General features: G+C 48.7%; 1 protein-coding gene across 4 annotated transcripts in view; it reads left to right on the plus strand.

The window, feature by feature from the left end:
- The window catches only part of Vwf (von Willebrand factor), a 155,519-nt gene that overhangs the window by 58,251 nt on the left and 80,730 nt on the right, over window positions 1-16,538 (plus strand). For all 4 annotated transcript variants that reach the window (XM_005338364.4, XM_078015364.1, XM_078015365.1 and 1 more), the window contains 4 exons: window positions 3,707-3,801; window positions 6,833-6,993; window positions 14,051-14,154; window positions 15,248-15,386. In XM_005338364.4, the coding sequence (XP_005338421.2) occupies window positions 3,707-3,801; window positions 6,833-6,993; window positions 14,051-14,154; window positions 15,248-15,386 (499 nt within the window). The remainder of the gene's footprint in view (window positions 1-3,706; window positions 3,802-6,832; window positions 6,994-14,050; window positions 14,155-15,247; window positions 15,387-16,538) is intronic.

Below are 16,538 nucleotides of genomic sequence, written 5' to 3' on the forward strand. Positions count from 1 at the left end.
AGCCTCATCTCCTAACGGTTCTACCACCTCTCCCAATAGCCCCAAACTGGGGAGTAAACCTTTAACTTATGGACCCATGGCTGGGCATTCCAGATCCAAACTACGGTAGGCAGGTAAGACAGGAGTCAGACTGGGAACAGAATCAGGGGTCTTTGAAAGAAGTGGGGTGGGGGGGCTCACTTTGCAGTAGGCAAAACGGCCCTTGGAAGGTTTTGAACAGGGAGCAGGTAGGATGAAGTGGAGTGTCAGGGAGGGGGTTCTGGAGGCCACATAGGAGTGAAGGTGAGGAGACCAGTTGTACCCAAGTGTCGATATACAATGAAACAAAGGTATAGGAAGGCCCTGGACCAGGTAATGGCAGTGGGAATGGGAGTGGGGGGCAGAATCTGGAGCCATTGGAGGTGTGAATGGACTGTGAGGTATTTGAGAGCATCAGGGGTTGACGATGGCCCCAGGGCTGTGAACCTGAATGCCTGGGAGGATGGAGATGGCAGGAGCTGCGGGAGGGCTCTCAGGAGTAGAGGGCAGATGGTGAGTTTGCTTTTGGCCTTCATGACTTTGAGTTACTAAGAGGACATCTTGGTGAGTAAATGGAACCAACAGCTTGAATTAAAGGGTTGGAATTTGAGGGGGCGATTGGGCTGGAGGTAACAGCTGCAGCTGCGAGAGTGGCACAAAGAGGAGTGGGACAAAGAGCAGGAAAGACGACTGAGTCCGAGCTCAGTCAGAGGGTAAGAGGGGGACCAGGGATCCTATGAGAGAGGGCAGAGGTACTAGACCAGTTGGAAGGGCAGACCAAGATGGTGCCAGGACATGAGGAATAAGGGAAGTAGGGAATATGGAACAGCCTTACTCCATGGAACAGCCATGCTCAAGGATGCTTATGCCCTTATCTAGAAAGATCCTGTGTTTGTATATAACCGATGCACATCTGCCACGTTCTTGAAGTCATCTCTAGATTACCTATGATGCCAAACTCAATATAACTGCTAGGTAAATAGTTGTCACACCACTGTATAGTTTTGGGAATAATGACAAGAAACAAAGTCTGTACATGTTCAGTGCAGGTATACTTTTTTTCCTGAATACTTTTGATCTGCAGCTGTTGAATCTGCAGATGTAGCACCCATGGATATGGAGGGCCACTGTCATGTCATGCTCTGACAGTGTGATCTTTTGACTTTAGCTCAGTGGTCACTTTCCTACAGTTGTCCAGCTATATTTTCCAAGATGTTTTCCTCTAGGAACTTAAAAAATGCCCCACTGGGCGGGCAGAGCTTACTTTTGTAGTAAAGAATTTGAGGCTTAGAAAACATCTCACTTTCCCAAATCATCCAGCAAGTGATTAGAACCCAAGGACTCTTGAATTCTTCATATTACACTGAGAACAGACTGTTGAATTTTGGTGACCAGCAGGTCAGGGTGGCCCCCTGCTACAGTACCGTGGTGAGGAAAGAAGTCAATCTACAGAAACTGGGGTGAGTTGGAGGCAGTTATTTTCCCATGGCAGGGAAGGTGGGAGGTGGCATGCAGCGGCTCCCGGTGAACATGGCTGGGAAATAGCCCTGGCTTCGGTCTCTCCTCAGGGTTTGACACCAGTGACATCCCAAGACTGTGACCTCTTCCTGTTCCAGAGCTCAATGCTATTGATGGCTCTCTTTCTCCACTTCATGTAGAAAATTGGGTTTCATTGAGAATGTATGCCCAAAGGAACTCAGGGCTTGTGATTTTTATTGGCTATTTATTTTTATTCATTAAGCATCAAACTAGGGCTGACAGCAGGAGGAAATGCTGGTGATGCCCGTGGACAGGTGGAAGGAAGGTGTACACCCATTTGCCCGGGGCTTCTTCACATCCTTCCATTGGTCACTCTGACAGGCAGCCCAGCAGGGCTTCCTCTGCTGCAGGCCAGGCTCCCGCCAGGAGTGGACGGAAATTCTAGTATTTTACAGCCCAGTGTAGCAACGACACTTAACAATGATTTATTGTTTTTTTCAAAATAGTTGGAAGAAAGAAGTTTGCCTTGACACCAAGAACTGATTGAACTTTAAGGTGGTGGGTCTGTCAATTATCCTGATTGCATACTGTGTATGTGTGAAAAAATATCACATCATACCCCATGAATGTACAATTACCTGTCAATTAAAAATAAAAACACCCAGGCGTGGTGATGCATACCTATAATCCCAGAGGCTCAAGAGGCTGAGGCAGGAGGATTGTTAAGTTCAAAGCCAACCTCAGCAACTTAGAGAGGCCCTAAGGACTTAGTGAGACCCTGTCTCAAAAACAAACAAACAAAAAGGGCTCAGGATGTAGCTCAGTGGTGAAGTGCCCTTGGGTTCAATCCCTGGTACCAAAAAACAAATAAAAAAAACTCCCCCAAATGAAACAAAAACAAAACCACAAAAACACATTGGGTACTTTATGTAAAGCCTTATGCTGGATTCTAGTGATCTAATGGTGAGAAGACCAGTTATAGCTTTGACCCTCATGGATTTTATAGTCTAGTGGGAGACAGATGTTAACCAGATTTAAAAAAAAAAAAAAAGCCCAAGTACTTATAAAGTTACCAGTGTGGTGTTCTGGGAAGAGAAATACTTGATCTATGAGAACTGGAGATGAGTTTGGGGCAAAGAAGGTGGTACATGAGTGTGAGGGTTGGGCAGGAGTGACATCAGCTCAGAGGAAACTGTGCAAAAACCCTGTGTGTAAAGGGTTCGAGCTTCACAGAAGGCCAGCCGGCCCCAGCGGGAGAGGAAGGCGGAGATCACATCACACAGGGATTTGGTCTTTATCCGAAGGCCTGTGGAGGGGAAGCTGTGGATGGAGTCAAGCAGTGATGTGACATAATCAGATTAAGGTTTTGAAAGGATTCTTGGCTGTGAAGAGGGGTGTTTTGGAGAGGCAAGCGCAGGCACAGGATGTCGGCTAGGAGACTTCTGCGTCGTGCAGGCAGGAGGCCATGGCACCTCGTCTCTTGGTAGTGGGGATAAGAGAAGTGGCTACGAATCTCAGCCATTCTCATGTTTTATAGCCCAGTGGAGTGGCTACAGTTAAGAATGTGAGGGCTTGGTGATGGGTGAGGGAGAGGACAGTGTCAGGATGGGCCTGGGCTTTCTGGCTGTGAGATCGGATCAGATGGCTAGTGGTAACGGTCAACGGATCAGCCTGGCCTTGAGACACCAGAGAAAGCCATCCTGCAGGCACGTGCAGATACGGGTCCAGGTTTTAAAGGAGAGGTTCAAGAGGCTGCTGGAAAGTTGCGAGTCATCTCTGGAATTGGGCCTGGGGCAGGGATGGCACTACAGTGTGGGAAGCAGAGAGGGTGCAGGATGGAGCCTGGGGAATGCTGACATTCAAAGACCAGGCCAAGGCACAGGTGAGCCACAGTCCAGGTTAAGAAGGAGCAACCAGGGACGTAGGAGGAACTAGGGGAGATTTAAAAAAAAATTCTCTAAAACCACAGTGTCAGTTGTTTTACTTATTTAACAATAAGTAAAGTTGAAGGGGATCAGAAAAAGAACTGAAAATCATTCCATGGGATATGATGACGTGGAAGTCATGGGTGACCTTAGTAAGGCAGGCTTTGCAGAGTGATGGAGCTGAGAGACCAGCTGTAAGGGGCAGAGAGCAAAGGACAGATAGGAAATGGGATAGCAAGTGCTGAGGACTCTTGCAAAGTCGGGTTGTGTCTTCCCCTCTGCAGCTACTGTGAGGACGGCTTCATGCACTGCACCACCAGTGGAGCCCCGGGAAGCCTGTGGCCAGACACTGTCCTCAGCAATCCCCTGTCCCATCGCAGTGAGTACTGTATCCCCAGAACACTATTAGCTTCTCCTCTGCCCTGACTCTTGAAGCATGGAGTCTGGAGAGAGCTGGGTGCACTGTCTGATGTGTGTGTGTGTGTGTGTGTGTGTGTTCAGGTGCACGTCTGCTTTTGTTCAGCTTTGCTACAATTTCTGGGTTTGTGTGAGTGACTTTCAGGCCTCCGCCTGTCTTTCTGCATGTGTAAATCCAAATTACCAAGTCTAGAACCATTTTATTCTGTGGAAGGGAAAGGCCAAATATCTACAAGATGGATTTGTGTGACCTCCGTTTTGTCTGCGATGACCTTAGCCCGGGGAACAGTGGGGTGGGTCCGTTGCTTTGATCGTGATGGCAGTCACCCTTCTTTGATGGCCTCTTGCTTCCTGTGGACGTGCTGAGCAGGTTCCCCTCTTTGAAAACTTCTCAAATGGATTTGAAAGAGCGGGGTTTGTCTGGCACACCTCCAGGGTGGACGAGGGAAAGGGTTCCCCTCCAGAGGGATGGGCTAGCTGAGAAATAAAAGCAAATAGTACTACAAAATCACCACAGGACACAGAAATATAGTTTCAGAGCTTGGGCAGCGACAGGCCAAGCTGGCCAGAAGGGTGCAGCTTCTAATAAAGATGGAACCCCGGGCATGCTTTATTTATAGCGTTACAGATCAAAGGGGATTGGTAGGTAGAAGGTTTCAGGGTGCTTGCTTCTTCACGGAAACACAGGATATAGGTGGGGGTAGGCAGGCTGTTTGGCCTTTCGTGGGTCAGGCCCATCTCTGGTGTTGTGTGGGACCTTTTGGCAGAGCTGGGTGGGAGTTCACATGTATTGGGCCATCTCACCAGCCAGAGTGCTGCTGTGAGTTCCCAGATCCCTGATCTTCCCACTCAGTGGCTTCAGTGCCAGTCTGGTCCACACACATTTCATGGGTGGCTTCCCATAGGTTTGGGACAGTGCTCTCAGCTTGAAGGTCCTGATGGTTGCTGTCCTGTTTAAGGACAAGACACAGAGTGGGCTGACCGTGTGCTGGTGGGACCATTCATGTTTCTGGATCACAGGAACTCTCCTTGTTTCCAGAAGGCTCATTCTTTCTTAGAAAGGAGTCTCCCAGTGCGAGGGACACAAATGGGCCATTTCAACCCCTAGCTTGACCACTTCTGTCTCTGCCTCTCCCTTTCCATGAGACTCTTTCCCCCAGGTAACCCGTATCTGTGCCACATCCTTGGCTTTCCAGCTTTCCCTTGGGGAGGCATCTGGCTCCCTGTGTGATTGACTGTGGGAGTCTCTCTCTCAGCCCAGATTTGGTGCAAGGTAACAAATACGGGGATGGCTCACAGGTTGAAATCAGAACGTGTGACGAGTCCTTCTGCCACGAGTCCTTCTGCCTATCTCTTCCCCTCCCTCTGGCAGAGCTCCGGAGGCTCCCAACCTTCCCTGCATCTTGCCTCTTAGACCTGCCCTGAAGGTTCCTCTTGCTCAGAGTCTTCTGGTCTAGACCCTAGAAGGCATTGCATCTTTTTCAGTCAGGAAACTCCAAGAATTTTGTGCAAAGTGGCACTTAACTGTTCAGAGTTTCAGCTTATTTTCATGTAAAAATAAGGCTGGGAATTCTGCCTTTCTTGCATATAGGAGAGCTCTAAGTGCTATTAAGTACCCCAAGCTTTTTTTTTTTTTTTTAAGAAAGGCATTGTATTATACAGCTACTCTTATTATTATCTAATCAGCCACGGATATCTATGATTTGCCAGGAAATGATCTTTCAATGAACAAAGTAGATAAAAGATTTCTGCCTTCAGGAAGCACTCTTCTTATGGGGCTGAGTGGAGTGGAGTAGTGTGGACCATCAACAAATAAGAGAGATACGTAGTTGATCAGATGGTGAGAAAAACAGGATCAGATGGAGGAAAACAAAGCAGGGTGGGGAGACTGGAGTGCCCGGGGCTAGAGTGCTGCAAAGGTCAATGGGGTGGCCCAGCAAATGTGTGAAATATGGTATGTCAAGAGCTTTGTAATGTTTTGAACAACTAATAATAATAAAAAAATAATAAATAAAATAAAAAAAAGAGGCTGGCAATTGAGCAATCAGCTTTTGGAAGTGTTTGTGGTTGAATGGCCTCTTCCTTCACAAGTTGTGACCATCTTAGGAATAGTTTTGTGCGTCCCACTAAGGCTCCAATTTAACTTCTAAACCCAAGTCTTTGAAAGCCTGGGTCTGGAAATTGCTGCAATACGTGCTGATTCAATGCAACCTGCTACAGTGGGATCGGCGGGGGCGGGGGGGGGTGGATAAGAAGTGGGGGCCGGGCCATCGGATGAATGCTGGGGTCATAGAGTTGTCACCAGTATAGGCCAAAGCTCTAAAGCTCTAATGAGTAGGTGATGAAAGGAAAGTGACCACAACACTCGGAGCAACCAAAAGATCTTTATTGCAGCAGTGCAACAAAGAGAAAAGAAAGAAGGAAAGAGAGAGAGAGAAAGAGAGGAAGCGCATGCAGGAGAGAGACAGAGAAAGCAAGAGAGATAGCAAGAGAGAGAGGGAGCAAGAGAGAGAAAGAGAGAGTGAGAGAGAGAGCAAGAGAGAGGGAGCAAGAGAAAGAGGGGCCTGGCAGGAGGAAGTTTTTATAGCCCAAATCTAATGGGGCCTTTGGGTCTGCAAGCTGCCTTGTTGGCCCAAGGGGGGGTTAAGTGTTCAGCCTTGAGCAGGGTTGAATGTTCAGACTTGAGGCAAACAGGTGATAAAGGACCAGTAGAGGGGGGTTTGAGTGCGTGGGCTATCTTGCAGCCAACATCTGTTCAGCCTGCCCTGCAGACAACACAGTTCAGCCTGCCCTGCACCCAACAGGTGAGGTGTCACTTGGTCCCATGTGGGGACCTGGCTCAGGGTTCAGCCCCATTGAGGAGCATCAAATCCCAGGGACCAGGCAGCTTTGAGTCTCTCAAATGAGTGACAACACCCAGGGCATCAAAGGACAGTGCTGAAGGCAGATGTATTCACTCCTTCACTAATACCTCCGATTTCTCTACCTTTAAGGCAAAAGGAGCCTATCCTGTCGGCCACCCATGGTCAAGTTGGTGTGTCCCGCTGACAATCCGCGAGCTGAGGGGCTGGAGTGTGCTAAGACGTGCCAGAACTATGACCTGGAGTGCATGAGCATGGGCTGCGTCTCTGGCTGCCTCTGCCCCCCTGGCATGGTGAGCTTCCCCATGGGTGGGCACTTTCCCTTCCGTTTTCCTGCAGGTGGGAATGAGTGATGGGGCTGTGGAGTCAGAGAGAGGAAGAACAACAGCCAGACAAGGATGGCCATGGGAGTAGTGGTGAGGGGTGGGGGTGGTAGGCAGAGTCCTTGGTGGCCCATTCAGCTGCCAAATCAGGGAGGGAGTGGGGAGGAAAATGTCTGGGTTGATCCTGATGGGATCTGACAAAAATATAAGATCTTGGCTCACAGGGGCACCCTAGGAAGCAAAGAAAGCATTTCCAGAAAATACAAGTAAAAACAGGCATTTCTACTAGAATTCTTCCAAGGGCTGCATTCCATGGTATGAAGATGGAAGGACACACATATTTGCATGTGATTAGCATATATGCGTACGACTTTCTATTTTAAAAGAAGACATTGAGGTCCCTGCTATGCCACTAGCAAATTATGGGTCTTCCCCACATTGAGGCTTGTTTTCCTCGTCTGTCAAGTGAGTTGTGATGTCTTGGCCAGCTCTGTATGTTCATGATTCTGGGGCTGTGGCTGCAAATGTGTCTGGAGGCCATGCATGATCCAAGCCCATGCTGGTCTGCAGTACCTGGCTCCTGTGTGCATCTGTGGGAACCGGTGCTGCTGGCAATGGTGATAGCACGTCTAAGCCTACTCATCTGCTTTCCAAATCTGATCTTAGGTCAGTTCTGTATTAAATATATGATACATATATTTTTTTTGTTACCCTAAAGAATGCTACTTCAGGATCTTTCTTTTTCAAATGCATTCCATCTTCTTTCCTTCCCCTGAATCCAATCTCCCACACCCAGAGTGGTGAGGAGTTGGGATGGGGAATCTAGAATCCAGAATGCAGGAGGAGGGGGGGGATGACTGTAATGGGGCATTGGGGGTGAAAGAATTAATGATGCCCAGGACTCAGCTTAAGGGGCAGTGTCCTGCACCATGAAGATGGCCAGTGTTCTCTAGAGGGAACTTGGACTTGTGGCCAGTGGCCCTCAGGAGGGTTGGTGTCTGAAGCATGTGCAGGGCAGATGCTCTTTTCTACTTCTTCAACCATTTCTTCTTCCAGAGAGGCCAGCTCCTATTTCTTCTTTCCTGGGTGTTCTTCTGACTTAGCCTTAGAAGGTTCTGGAATGTTTTTTTTTTTTTTCTGATAGAGGAGCTAGAGGTTGGCTAGTGAAAAGTATAGTTCAGTACCTTAGGAAAAGATGGATATCATGAATGGTCTGTAAGGAGAAGGGCACTCAGACCCAGGCAGGGGTGAGAAATAGGAGTGGGCAGAGGCAGTTTCCATGTTGCTCTTTATCCTTGAGTTCTTATTTTGAGTCTCAGAATTTTGGGGGGACAGAGATCATTATTCTGCTGACATTGAAGAAGGCTCTGGCAAGAAAAAAAGGGCTTCTCCACAGGTGTGTGTGTGTGTGTGTGTGTGTGTGGTGTGTGTGGTGTGTGTGGTGTGTGTGTGTGTGTGTGTGAGTGTGGTGTGTGGTGTGTGTGGTGTGTGTGTGTGTGTGTGTGTGTGGTGCGTGTGTGTGTGTGTGACAGGTTCTCACTCTGTTGCCCAGGCTGGTCTCCAATCTCTGGACTCAAGTGATCCTCTGGTCTCCGCCTCCTGAGTAGCAGGGGCTACTGCCCTGTGCCACTGTACCAGTCTGGTTCAGGGATTCTTTTAAATGAAAATTTTCTTGTTCATGGAGGAAACAATCTAAAGAGTCTTGAATATTAATAAACACCATCATTGCATGAGGCCCCAAATTCCCACATGGAGAGCGAGACCTCGGCTCTAGCATGTCAGGTGCCCCTTTGGCATCCGGAAGCCTCTGGCATCCGTTCTGAGGACAGATCTGTCACCTAACAAGGGGGCTCTCTCACTTCCACCACAAGGGATTACAAACTTGAAGGCTTGTATCACAAGGATTGGGTCATTTTTACAACTTACTCATTACCTAGCAGAGCAGAAAAGTATGTGTAATTTATGAAGTGAGCACAGCGTGCTGGCTGCAGCACAGGACATGTGTTCCTGGCCACAGCACAAAGAAAATGGAGCTGGAAACATGGTGTTTGGGCTCATTTGATGGTGCAGACCTTATACCTGGGGGACCTTCTCTGTCCCTTGTGAGAGGTGGTAGGGTTGTGGTGTGTTCCCAACCGTTTGGTAACAAGCCACATTCTGCATTCTGAAGACTTGGAAGGAGGAGAGCAGTTGCTTTTTCTTGGGGGCAGATCTACTGAGAGCTGGAGGAGCGCTGAGCAGCAGTAGGCTGAGCTCCCCCGGGCATCGCTCCTGTCTGGCTTGGTGTTTCTTAATTTTTCTACCTGAGGCTCACTTACCTCCTCTGTAACACAGGCACAGAATTCCTGTTTTGAATTCATCATGCCTTAGCTCTGGGCCCAAAGGGACTATATGTGAAAGCACATTTAAGCCCCAAATTACTATAGAACCATAGGAATAGCTTTATCTTTGTTTTCATAAATAACCGAGGTTCCCCCTCAGAGGCTGTCTGGATCAACTTCTCCTGTCCACAGGAAGGATCCACGTCTGTTGTCTTCAGTTTCTCGTCTGTCGTGGACCAGTGCTTTTGTACATGCAACAGAAACGAATAATCGGAAAAGTGAAACCAAAAGCAATGACAGACAAGATATGAGCCCCTTCCAATGTTTATCAGATACAGAAGACACGATATTCCTCTGTCAAATGGCCACAAGAGTTTCCAAATAGCATTTTCTGTACTTGCCTCAGCATAGGTTGGCCTGGCTCAGGGACTGCTCTTTGAGTAGCCCTGCCCTTGGCTGAAGACTGCCTTTCCTCCTCCCTAGCATGTCTGAGTGTGCCTGCTTGGAGAAGAGGTTTTTCTGGCCCGCTTCTCCAGCTGCAGTTCTCTCTGCTCCTGCCACTGCTGCAAAGGTCTCCTTGCATGGGGAAAAGGAGGCAGGATGCTTTTGACAGGGGCCAGCGCCATGAGAAAGGCTTGGTGGAGAAGCCTCGAGGAAAGGGCATTGCGTTGGAATCCCATACATCCATCTTCAAATTTCTGACATTTACCTAACTGAGTGGCAAGTCATTTAAAATATTTGTGTATTAATTTTCTCATCAGTAAACCTGGATTAGGAGAGCTTTTGGGAAGACTGAGGCGGGCAGTGGCAGGCACATAGGAGGTGTTTTGGCAGTGGTGGCTGAATTGCCACTATCTATAAATTGATGGAGGAAAACCAGGAACTTAGTCATCATAAATTGGGAGAAACTTTTCAGACATCTGGGTTCACATGATGAGGCTCACTGGGTTGATAAAATGAGGAGGTTGCCCTTGAAGATGTCCCAAATTGTCATGTATTTAGTTGCAAAATTTTTGAGTGAACATTTTGCCTGAATCCTTCACTCCTTTAAGTTAGGATATTACCTATCTCCACCACTAGGTGGCAGAAAAGCACAACTCACCACCCTGTTCCTTCCTTCATCTGGGCTGTAGCTCTTACTGGGACCAGTGCAGGGTGGCAGAGGTAGGAGGAACCCTGAAGACCTGTCACCTCCATCCTTTCTACCACACAAGGGTGGGGGACTGGAAAGAAAGGCAACAGAAGCAGTTTAAGGCTGTATAATTATATAGTGGAAATTTTGAACTCCTGGCAACCAGACCAACCTTCAGCCTTATTGGTCTCCCTTTGGGAGGCTCTGGGGAAAATGTAGGACTGCTGTCTGGGAGACGCTAACTTACTTTTGATATCTAATGGTTACATTTTCCAAATTGGCACCCAGTTCTGCTGGTATTTAGGGAAATTCCTGGCAGATGTGAAATATGTTCTTGTCCATAGTCCCTGGATCCTCAGTATGAAGTCTGAAAAGATTTTTAAAAATACACAGCTTGGGCTCAGGGCTCATCCAGAGTGAACCTCACATGTGGACATTATGAATCCTAGGAGACCCAAGAAAGTTTTCCTATCTACAAATATTTTCTATATTTAAGCCACAGTTTGCCACCAAATCAGGCTTCCAAAACATAATGGGCATGCATGCATTTTGGTTAACAAGCATCCGCTTTTTTATAAAAAGCTTACAACTTCGTAAATCCTTATAGGAAGAATCATTCACGCTTTAGTGTGAGTTACTTAATTATATTGCTTTCCTTCTAGCAAAAATATAGTAAAAAGCTAGTAGAAAACAGCTGCATTGAGCTGGAAGTATCAGTAGGGTAGGAGACTCGCCAGAGATAGTTGGAAGGCGAAAACTGTTTTTGAAGAATAAGTTTGTATGATGTTCCTGTTTGGTGGGAAATACTGGGGATTTTTCCAGAGAAGGGTAATAAAATCATCTTTTGTTTTACTTTGGAATTCCTCTTGGAACTGACCAAGACCAAGTACTGTGTTCTTAGCTTGAGCCACTCTTGCCCTAGATGTCATGAATTGGTGGACAATGGGATGAGTATTTCTGCCATGTTTCTCTTTAATTCTTCCAAGGATATCTACAAATATTATCTTATTATCCTTCTGCAAAGGAACAAACCCTAGCCAGAGAGGTTTTAGTGACTTGCTAGAGAAGTCACTGAATTCTGGCAGGAATCTGCCATCTTCTCTACCGGGCTCCTGAGCTCACTACATCATAGGGACTGCTCTGCTGGCCTGTCTGCTTACCTGGCCAGTTCTCACCCTGAACACCCCTGCAGTTTGCCTTCATCCCTGCAACTTTGGATCTCCACGAATTTCTTTAGCACTTTGGAGTTCTTGGGGGTGTTTCTAGCTGGGTTGTGTTATTTGATTCTCTCTCCAAAGTCAGGAAGCCTCATATAGTGACCTGGAGACCCTGTCCTCTCCACCCCTGCTCTAACTTATGGATCTAACCCCACAGCACTGTGGCCTTGATGGCATTCCTCACTTAATACTGAGGTCTTGTCTTAGCATTGCAATCTATCAGCTAATAATCTCCTTTTCCCATCATAAATTAGGGCAGAGAGGAGCTATGCGGTTTGCCAGGGAGGACTGAGAAGGAAGAGGAAGCATCAGTGTAGTGGAGGCAGCACTAGCTCATGGCCAGGCTGGGATTTTTAGTTTTATGTCTGTTGAAGCTACACCTGGGTGAAGGGAGGGATTCCCTAGCTAGGCCTTGGATACATGGAACTTTGTGACAGGGAGTTGAATATCCTGGAGCGAGACAAAGGCATCCAGTATGCACACCAAGACGCCTAGGAGCCCTCACCCCAGCCTGCTTGCGGGGACCGAGTAGCACATGTCTTGCTGAGGTGAGGCAGGTCAGCAGGGCTCTGCCTCCTGGACTCCATCCTGCATCACTTTTGTCTCAGGTGATGTTTCCGATTGTGAGGCTTATTATCTGGTTCTGTTCACTTGGAGCCTTAGAATGCATCAGTCATTCTTATGGTGGCCACTAGGTGGCAGGCCTCGGACTTATGTTCAAGCTGGCAAACCATGGGGGCATTTGGGAATAAACCCTGAGTGTGACAGAGTCTTTGAAAGTTCAGGAAAAGAGAGATTTTTCAGGCTCTCCATGTTCCTGCCAAGCTGCCATCTTCCCTTCCGGGCTCCTGAGCTCACTCACATCACCAAGGATGTGGCCGACCTGCATCTTCCTCTCTCTCTCTCTCCACTTGTCCTGCCCCATTGCTTATCCTTTGAGGGACTCAGGAACACCTCCTGTGTTGGACAGAGGTGGTGCTAAGTGGAGGATATTAGTCTTTCCATTCAACTCCGCCCTCATACAATTTTGAGCTCTGGTCCTTCACATGAAAGCCCTTTGTTCAGCCCAAGACCACCCTGCTCCCAGGGCTTTGTCCAGTTCCAAGCCCTGGAAACTCTGATTTTGCCAGGGAGTGATGGATTTGCACCAAGCCTGAACCATCTTGTAAGGGAGCTTCTCACCCCCTCAGGTAGCTCTGGAACCAGGGTGCAGGGTCCCTTCACCCCAGGGTGACCGAAGCATCGAAGGTCAGGCCATGCCAGAGATGTCCAGAGCTGTTCCTGGAGTTGAGATCGAAGCGGATCTCCACACTGGGGTCAGAGTGGGGTCTGGCCAGCTCTTGCTGAGCCCACTGGGGCCAGGGGCCAGGTGAACAGCTAAGAACCTCAGGTCTGCTGAGGTTGGGGGTTCTCAGTTCTTCCCTGGTTCTGGTCCCAGTGGACCTGAGGAATATAACATAGTTACATGAGTAACTTGTCCAGGGTGGAGGGCAGGGAGGCAGAGCACATGGCTGTGGAGAATGTGTCAGAGTGTCAGGGGCCTGTAGGTGAAGGGCATGTGTGGCTTGGGCAGGCCCCAGAGGCTGGCTTTGGTAAATCTCTGCTTATGTGAAGTCATCAGCTCTCACTTCCAAGGTGCTGAATGCAGATTAATTTTATTTAGGGAAAAAAAAATAAAGAAACAAAACACCGAAAAGAAAAATCTCTATACTTCTCAGCCCACCACTGGAGGCAACGTCTCTATTTTCTGCTAGTTCTTTTTGGAAATATGTATATATAAATATATAATATTAGGACCATATGTGTGTACAGTTCTCTTCCTTGTTTTAAAAACTAACAGCATAGCTATTTCCCGCATCATTGAAGATTCTTCCAAGGGGTCATTCTAACGGTGCAACAGGATACCAGCACCTGGGATTCCTTAATGGATGTAATCATTTTCCTACCGTTGAACACATGATGGTTTCCATTTTTTTTTTGCAGTGATAAATAATTCTCCATTAATCTTTGCCCATAACTCTATTTCCTTTGGAGACTCCTTTTGTGTGGAATGACTGGATCTCTGGGTATGCACATTTCTAGGGCTTCTGCTGTGGGTATCCCAGGTTACATTTCCCCAGCAGGACACCACAGGGTAGAAAGTGGTCAGTATCCTCAGTTGGTAGGAGTGACAGTGTAGGCAGTGCCCACACTTGCCAAGCCCCAGCTGGGTGTGGGCTTCCTGTCACGGCCTGTAGCTGAGGCTGTCCATGGCTCAGTCCCTGTCCCTATGCTGGACTCCTGACAGGTTCAAGCTCCTGGTGACATGTCCGATCTGTCCCTGTGGCCTTTAAGACTTTTGGATTCTTTTTCTTTAGGTCCGGCATGAAAACAAATGTGTGGCCCTGGAAAGGTGTCCCTGCTTCCACCAGGGCAAAGAGTACGCCCCGGGAGAAACCGTGAAGATTGACTGCAACACTTGGTGAGGCTGGAGGTCGGGGAGTTGTTCCCTGGGGACCCAGCTACTTTGGCATCCTCTGGTGACCTGTGTGCATTGTTCCTTTTCTCTGTGCCTCTTTCTCCATCTGTGAAATGGAAGAACGTTCACCATCACTTGTGCTCATCTCAGATCGGCCCTGTGTGGCTGATGAGCTTTTCAGTTCAGGGAGATGGGCCCTGCAGGAAGATAAGCACCTTGCCCTACAAACCTTGGGTGCATGTGGGAATCAAGTTGCCAAGTTGCCAACGAGTGTGGGGTTGGGGGGGTGCTTTTCTTATAGGTCTTAAACCACTCACAAGGGTACCATGAGTGTGCCTGTAATGGTGCAGTTTGAGGAGGGTCTCGGCGAGGGTGGCTGGTTTCCTTCTGCTCCTTGGCCATCCTTCACATAACCCCTCGCCCTTCTCACTCACCCTGCCTTGGCACCGCCTTTAGAAAGGGGCCCTGTGGACAGACGGGCAGGGCTGTCTGAGGTCTGAGCTTACCACCTCTGACGCATGAGTGGGGCTTCCCAAGGTCAGCTCTGGTTACGGATGGCAGGGGGATGGGCCATGTGGCCATTGGCAGATCACTATAGATTTAAACATATAGCTACATGCACACAAAACCTCTCCTGGCAGGAGTTCGTGGTTCATTAGGACTTTCCAGACTCAGAACTTTCCTGCTGTTTTGTCTTATTCTTCCCATTAGCCTCAGAGGGATTTCAACCTCAGTGAGTCTGCTTCACAGAGACCCTGAGGCCAATATCAGGCCGACTTGTGGCTTCTAGGGTAAGGCTGAGCAAATCCATGTGGGTGGCCTAGAGAGCTGCCTGGACCACTGTGGACAACCCCTGCCCTTCTTGGCCTCAGTTTCTCCCTTGTAACCAGAAAGCAGCATCTTTTCCCTTTGTCCTTCTGGGCCCTGTGCTGGGCCTGTGAATTTCATATTTCTCTAGCTGCAAACCCTTAACTTCTTGAGGCTTCCTGGGGGGTTGGGTGGCACTTGGAGTATTGTACCTCCAGTACCTCCTGGTTCCCTAAGACCCAGATGCACTCAAAGTGCCCACCCAGTCATGTTACATTACTGTTCCTAGTGTCTGTCGGGACCGGAAGTGGAACTGCACAGACCACGTGTGTGATGCTACTTGCTCCGCGATTGGCATGGCTCACTACCTCACCTTTGATGGGCTCAAATATATGTTCCCTGGGGAATGCCAGTACGTTCTGGCACAGGTAAGAATGGGAGTGAGGAGGGGAGGTGCTGTCTCTGGGTAGGAGGTGCAAGTAGGGCTTTTCCAGGTCAGATTTTGCCCTCCTGTCTGTAGAGAAAACTCTGGGGTCTGGTTTTACTGGAGTAATTTTCCAGTCCTTAAAAGAGGTGCCTGAAGAGGTAGGCGGTTTAAAACTCAAAGTGGTGTTTGTTTTCCTTCTGTTTATCTGGAGGTATCTCAGAACAGCCTAGAAAGCTCACTTGTTGAGTAGGACTGGTGTGGGCATAAGGTCACACTCAGTCCAAATTAGCATTAATGTGAGTTAGAAAAAGCTGTCAGTCTCCACCAGGATGCACAGTTTGGGAAGTGAAGCCTAACTGGACCTCAGAACCCCTCCACCTCGGCCTTGCTAGCCCCCTTGCGTGGTGAGCAGCAGCCTTGGACAGGAGGATGGTTGACATGACACGCCTGTCCTCTGATTCTCTTGCATTCTCCACTGTTGTCATTTCTGACCATGTACAGTTTCAAATCGGGAGGGGAAGGAAGAGGAAGAGGAGGAGGGGGAGGGGGAGGGGTACAGGTTCACAAAAAAGTCATTCTGCAAGGCAGAAGGAGAAAGAAGTCAGGAAACCTTAGCTACTGAGGGCACTAGCCCCTTTACCTCCCCTTCCCCACGTCATAGATTCCTGTAAATTTCTCTTGCTGGTTGACACCAAACGAGTAAGCAAGGGGGTTCAGTGCTTTTCTCCAGAGGGAGGAGACACTGTGCCCTGTGATGCTTTCAACAAATGTGGTCTCTCTGTCTCCATTCTCTAGGGGAGGAGGGTGGGGGGGCTTGGTGTGGTCTGAAGGGAGGACCACAAACCTGGAGGAGCCTCAGCCCCAGAGATGGAGCTGCAAGTCCCTCAGAGTCAGGGAGCATCAGGGCAAAGACCACACGTGCAGAGCATGCTGGGGGGGAGGGGACGGAGCTAACTGGGGCTCCAGCAGCCAGCCTGCCTCCACCTCGCACACCCCAGCTGGCCCAGGGAGGAGCGTGCTGGGGACAGCGGATGTGTACCTTAAGTACTTTAGGAATACCTATGGACCTGGGCTGAGTGCCCTCTGGAGCTTTTCCACGGGTTAGAAATGAAAGCCTGTCTTTTGATTCCTGGGCTACCTCCCACCTTGGTGG

This window comes from Ictidomys tridecemlineatus, chromosome 6 (genome assembly GCF_052094955.1).
Source record: "Ictidomys tridecemlineatus isolate mIctTri1 chromosome 6, mIctTri1.hap1, whole genome shotgun sequence".
Lineage (NCBI taxonomy): Eukaryota > Metazoa > Chordata > Mammalia > Rodentia > Sciuridae > Ictidomys > Ictidomys tridecemlineatus.